The 6,981-nt window shown below is 36.5% G+C and overlaps 1 protein-coding gene across 1 annotated transcript in view; it reads right to left on the bottom strand.

Moving 5' to 3' along the window:
- LOC105619270 overlaps positions 1 to 6,981 on the bottom strand; it is a 77,670-nt gene that overhangs the window by 11,883 nt on the left and 58,806 nt on the right. Inside the window, exon 2 of the mRNA XM_012200795.1 lies at positions 579 to 731. Within this exon, the coding sequence (XP_012056185.1) occupies positions 579 to 731 (153 nt within the window). The remainder of the gene's footprint in view (positions 1 to 578; positions 732 to 6,981) is intronic.

Raw genomic sequence — 6,981 nt, 5'->3', positions numbered from 1 at the left:
GAGAGAGAGAGAGAAAGGAGAGAGGATGGGAGGCCGAAGAGTGGGAGGGTGGTCGCAGGGGCCGACGATGAAGGATAGAAAGAGACGACGTGCTGAGGGTGCGAGATAGAAAGAGAGAGAGGAAGAGAGAACAGATATGATACCCAAGAGAGAGGTTTACGCGAATGCGCGCCGGAACATGTGAGATGACGTGTGGTATCGAGTGTTCGACGCTTGAACGCCTCGATGCCTTCCTTCGGGAACGGTAAATATCGCGTGTCGCGGGCAACCATGCAGGAATTCATCGCGTTTTGCCGATAACACCCGAATTCGGAATTCGATCGCTTCGCGGATCGACGGATATTCGATGGTTAGTGACAAGTCTAATACCAAAAACTCCAATACTGAGAAATATTGTTTACAATGGGATTGCAATTCGATAATTGGAGAACGTCAACTTATGTCTTTAATTATAAAATGGTACTTTTTTATTTACATTTTTTTTATGCGACGTTTTAAATTTCTAAACCGAGAAAGTGTATACATTTTTTTAATATAAATTTTTTTTAAATATAAAATTTTTTATAGTCACAACTTACCGTTCTGTAAGTGCGTTTTTGACCAGCATGCTTCCCAGGACGTCCTTCGAGATCAACATGAACGGCATGGATGATATCGAAAAAATTCTCCACAATCGCGACTTTTTTGTACACTCTTCCAGGTGGGACTGTACCTTCGGCACCATTTAACGCCTGTAAACAGAATACATGAAATGATAAGAAATTTATTAAACTTATTATTACGTATGAATATAATTTAATGTGCAATAAAATGTTACTTGTGTTACTAATAATAAATAGCAAGATTACGCGATTTTATATTTTCGCCTTCGTTGTGTTACAATTTTAGATAAAGTGAATATATAATTTAAGCGAGCCGATAATTTATCAAATGTTTTACACATAAATCTATTTGTTGTATCTACATGTATTTTTTAAAACCTCTTCAATAACTATATTATATTCAAACGCCATCTATTATCGAGGAAGTAACTTCCCTTCAAGTTTCCCAATCGGTAAGCGTGTTTAGGTCACAAGCTGTTACCAACATTGACCTGAAAAGTCTACTTTATCGACTACTAGTAAATCAGTTTCCTGAGTTATTATCTGCTATCGGTAAAAAAGACTTCCTTGCTATGTCAATTAAAAGAAAAAGTATTAATTACATAATTACAATTTTTGTGATTGCAACTATGAAATTTTAATAAATCTGGAAAAAACAAAATTAAATGTCTTATATTAAGCCATATAATGTGCTATCTACGTTTCCTACATTATCTATATCGTAAAAGAATGGATTTCTGTATTTCAATCAATTGTGATTGCAAAAAAAACTCTTTTTCGATAATTTTGTTCTTATTTTATTCTGTCATACATAAGATAGTAATATCAGTAAATACGTCACAATATTGTGGAAAACTATATAATAATACATTTATATTTAAAAAGACGAGATGCATTCATTAGAATTAGAATTTCGCTCAAACTGATTAAGACAAATATAGATGCTGGATTTTATCTCGCAGTGTAACCTCCTAATCAAGCTTCGTCGTTTCCTATCTCGCCTGCATTAACAGAATTCTTCATTAACCGCGGGAAATTTGTCCTTGTCTGGGCCAGGGTTGAGAACCGCGGCGCGTTCTGCGTAATCTTAATTAATCTCGTCCTAAGTACCGGCATCGCCCGTGGGCATGGTCGCGGTCAGATTGTTCCAGCGAACTTTGCGACCTCAAGAAGTTCGACGCGCATGCGCGACATTATTGTATTTCCCTAAACACCTGTTGAAGGGTAAAGTTGAACTCGTGGAGTTTAGCGCACGGGCTTAAGTGGCTGTGGTCAAGCGGGATAACAATAGCGACGCCTATCCGATCACATTCGCAAACCGGCGTAATCTTTCGAGGGGAAAAATCACCCTCGCTCGAATTAATAATTATCGCTTTCAAATTGCCCTGTTCGAAGCACAGATATTAATGGATTTAATTCAGAATTCAAACAATATTCAATCGTCATGTGAATGTTTTATTTAATTGTTTCAAATTTTTATCTCGATAAAGATACAGAACAAAAATAGATTAATAAAAAATCGATATTGAATACACATTTATAAACATAAATCCGAACATTATTCAAAAGTTTGTCAATCAGATAGTCGAATGGGAACTTTTTATTGCGGAATGTGCGTAATATGATATTTCTCGCAAAAATGATCACATAGTGCGTAAAGCAAATCCAAATATAGACAGGTTTCACAAAAAGTAGCTTTTAAATTGACCGCATCTTTTGTTTGAAATTATATTCCTTTGTTATTTAACCCTTCGTGATCACTGAAGACAGAGAGGATCCCAAAAAGATGTGAGACTTTAATATTTCTAAGATCTTTTTTAAAATGAAACTTAAACTGTCATTTATCCGAAGTTCAAAATATTTTTTTTGTACTTTCGGCCGCATATTGTTCCTTGAATGTCAATTTTTACGATTTTTTTTTTAAATTAAAAACTCTCTTTAAAAAGTCACTGCATTTCCGTATTCTACAATGTTTAAAGTACGTTCAATAATTTTGTGATTTTAAAGAAAAGCTGTAAATACGGCAATCGATTAAAATATTAGGTTATGTAACCAACTCTATGTAACCAACATAAAATTCCCAAGAGATGTGACCACGAAGGATTAAAGTACGTCGATGACATATATCACCTTAGAAATGCTTATCTTGAAATTATTAAGCCCTTATATCTTCAGAATACAAAAAAACTTTCTGCGATAATTATAATTGTCTTACCGTAGCTTTTAGAGATACTTTTAGATTTTTATTATCATTATATATAGGACTTTTAAATGCGGTAGACACCGAGTACTGCGTCAGAGGATTAAAACGCGGAAGTGCGTGCACGCATACAATAAGTGCCTAACCAAAGGGGCTCAAAGAACTATCGGGGATAAATTTAGCCCTTTATCCGAGCTGCCCTCAGCTGCCCGTGTCGCTTCGCGTTACACGGTCAAGCTAATTAAGCGCATCTCACCCTCACCTTTACTCACATCTACATCAATGATTAGACGATCATCTAATGCATCAGTGACCGTTGAATCAACATCTTCCTCAAAGGAGCAGTAGAACTGGCTTTATCGCTCTGTCAAATTACCAGGAAAGCCGAGAGAACCCGATCTCACTTTCGCCAGCGTCTCTTTCGAGATAAAGATACATCAGGGAGATCCGCATTCACCTCTAATGCTCAACGCTAAATGTGACTATTTGAGTCTGGATCTTTTTTGCGATACTAAAAATCGCATTCAAAACCATGAAGTGCTAATCAACTGCGATACGATTAAAATCTTCTTGAAAGAGCAATTATTGAAAAAAGAAGATAAATATGATACGTATATATTATAAATACAAAATTTGAAATAATTGCTCGTTTTTAAGAAAAAAAGAATCTTGAAGGAAGTAATCTTTTTTCTTTAACAAATGAGAATTTCAGAAGGAAAATGCGTGACACCTTACTAAATGAAAAATGAGACAACAAATTTATTCTCGAACATAAAAAAAGCAATGAAAATCTTTGTTCTGCATAAATTATTTCTTAGTAATTAGAAAATTTCAAGGAAAAGTTTTTATTTTTTAATAAAACGAAATTATATTTAATAAAACGAAATTATCAGAAGTGATTTGAAAGTTACCATATTCGTTGTAATTTAATAATATTGAAATCTGTATTGTTCAACTTGCGATTCTAACAAAACCACAAGCTACATAAAAGTTATAAATGTATGTATTAGAAGCTAAAAAGGAAATTGAAAAATTTGATCAGCTTGAAGCAAAAAAAATGAGTCAAAATATATTTACTCATAATTTTAAAAATTATTAATTAAATATCAATTAAATAATAATAAAATAGACGCTTTGAAAATATTTTATGTCCAAAAACAAGACGTTTTATATCTCGATTTTAAACTTTTTGTTGTCTGAATAGACACAATCGATCATATTATTTTATTATTATTTAATTGACATATTTTTAAAATCATAAGTAAATATATGTCTCGTTTTTGAACATCGAAAAGAGAGTCATGAAGACTCTCGCAAAGTACGAGCGTTACACCAGAAAGTAAGAAAGAACACGTCGAGAGGAAGATGTTCCTCAACGCGACGAGACGATTCAGAATAGAAACACGTCAGCGCCGCCATAAATCCCTATATGAGGCGCGTAAGACCCCGGCGGAGCCAAGTTTGCGGCGGTACGGCAAACGAAAATCCGGATAGGTATAGCGGCTGTTTTTAAAGCCCTCGCGGACCGCGAACGAGTTTGCATTTTAAACGAATCCGAACGTTGCCATCGCCGCCGCCGTCGCTGCGGCGCAATGCCGGGGAGAAAACAGCGCGACACGGCGACCGGCGAAGCGAATTAAAAAAATTCACAAGGGAGTCGCGCCGCGCCACACCGTTCAGTATAGGGATGTCGCGAATTGCGCGTGGACGAGAAAGAAAAGTCACGTACCGGGTGGTCCGTGCAAATCATTTCCTCTTCCAGCGCAGATAATAGAGCGCTCGCGCGATGAGAAGAAAAGAAGTACCGAAGGAAGAGAGCACGGAACCGTTCATCGTCATCAGCGAGCACTTTCGAATGTTTCCGCTCTCCTGAGATATCGGTGAGATATTTAAAACGGCTCGTGACGCGCGCGAGTTTTCACCGTCAACTAATGCACCGTTCGAATGCGGTAATTGCGATATTTAAAATATTATAGCATATGTTCGACATAAATTGACATCCAATCTGTATAATCTAGTTAAGATATTCTCAGAATCATTTTTTTTATTGCGTTACGTAATTACGTATATTTACCGATACAGTCTTACACTGCCTTTATTATTACACAATAGCGATGTCAAGACAGACATGAAAGTACGAAAGGAGAGGCGCTTACTCCTCGTCCCTTTCTCAAATTTTGATAAGGGGAAATAATTAAATTATAAAAATTATTTGTATGATAAATGTTATACCCTTATTGGCTAAAGCGTGACTCTTGCATTATTTATAAGAAAAAGTGACCGAAAAAAAATAGTTTTTTCTCGTTTTTTGGATTCTCAATTTTTAGACTGAACTATGTGCCAAATGATACTCTACAATGAAATATTAATTACATCAGATTAATGTGACACAATCGTTATCATAGCTGGAGGAGGAAAGAGGTCATTTATTATCCTGGATCTACAATATATAGATTTTTAAGCCTTAAGTCATAAGGAATGGACGAATAAATTATTCTCCTCGCATTCGACTGTAGTTGGTTAATTTTTTATGGCTTAAGGCTTAAAACACCTATTGTAGATCTGGACTTACGTCTATGCTACCAGAATAAGTGTGATGTTTAGTTGATTTTGCCTTCAGCTGGATCGGGAATGATGTTTTGTACACAATTCAATTGCACACACCATTCACATCGGCCAGTTCCTAGTAGGTAATTTTTAACAATTACCAATGAGATATTATTTTTTTACATATGCTTACATTTCATTATGATGGAGATTAAAAGAAAAATATAACAAAGGATTATAGGAATGCTCAAATGTGAGGAAACATCTAATATTGAAAAAATCATAAATGCTACATCGTAAGTCTACTGTGGCCATCACTATTCATAAAAAATAATTGTAAAAAACGAATGGGAAATAATTTTTAACGAATTATTTTGTAATTATCTGTCACAAGATGTGATAGATAAAGATCGAAACTGTTATTATTATTTAAACAAATTTAAATTTAATTAGTTAGCAAGAAATATCCAGCTTGATATTCTTAGCCTTTTTATTGTTTATCTATTTTAATACATTATTTTTAATTAGCCAGTTAGCGATGTGGATATAAAACAATTGATATAAACGGTTGGATCGACCTAAAATACCGGACCTCACAGATCTATGATTCGATAATAAACTTCGATTCAGTTGTGATAAAAATTGTCATTTCCACTTCGAACTTCTTTGTAATTAATGTCTTATTATAAGGTTATAAAATTTGACACACCCAATTCAGTCCCGAAATCAAGGAAAAAAAGGGGATTTTTTTCAATCACTCTTTTGAAGATCTTCGAAGATTGACTTTAATATATGTATTTTAATTTTGTCAGATAAATTTTTGCCACCTGCTGAAATTCTACGCTCAAATCTAAAATGGACGCAATGATTTTCACAACAATATGCTATCATCTCTTTTGACGGTATATCCAGTTTAGAAGTGTTTCCGATACAACTCTGTATTCACTACTTAAACGACAATATCGGACGGAATCTGCAAAGTCGCGTGTATAAACGCGTCGCCGGTGACTGTAAAACACAATTCACGCGAGTTCGATCTCGCTCAGAGCGCGTATCAATGAGACGAGGACGACCGTTCTGCTTAGTCTGTGCTATTGAAACAGTACCGAAGTAGCGTCGTAACGTTGCATAACAACGATACTAGGAAGTGACGGGAAAGTAGCACGACATCGTTGGTGTGCGCGCGCGCGGGCAGGGGGACCGACCGTTAAATATTCTCTCAACGAGGTCGGATTACCTCCATTACACCCGGCAAGCGATGATGATAACGACAATGGCGATACGACGATCCAAACAGGCAGACAGACAAGCAGGCCTGACCGTAGTACCGAGAAATCCTGACGCAGTTTTGCTGGCACGACAATCACCGAGCTTAGGATATCAGCTCTCCTCGGGGTCGTTTCTTCCAGGCGCGCCGGAGCCCGGAAAGCATGTGATTGGGTTAGTTTTGGTTTGTTGAGACGAGACACGGTCGGCCGGGCCACCCAGTAGCCATTTAGATAAAGGACTGGCCCCTGTTGAGTGCCGCAGGATGCCAGCGCGAGAGAAGTCAGAGAAGAGGAATGGGAAAATAAAAGAGAAAGACAATGCGAGAGAGGAAAAGAGAGGGGGGAAGAGAGAGAGAGAGAGAGA

Source organism: Atta cephalotes, assembly GCF_000143395.1.
Source record: "Atta cephalotes unplaced genomic scaffold scaffold00020, whole genome shotgun sequence".
Taxonomy (NCBI): Eukaryota; Metazoa; Arthropoda; class Insecta; order Hymenoptera; family Formicidae; genus Atta; species Atta cephalotes.
The sequence above is the reverse complement of the archived record's forward strand: the minus strand, read 5'-3'. Positions and strand labels throughout refer to the sequence as shown.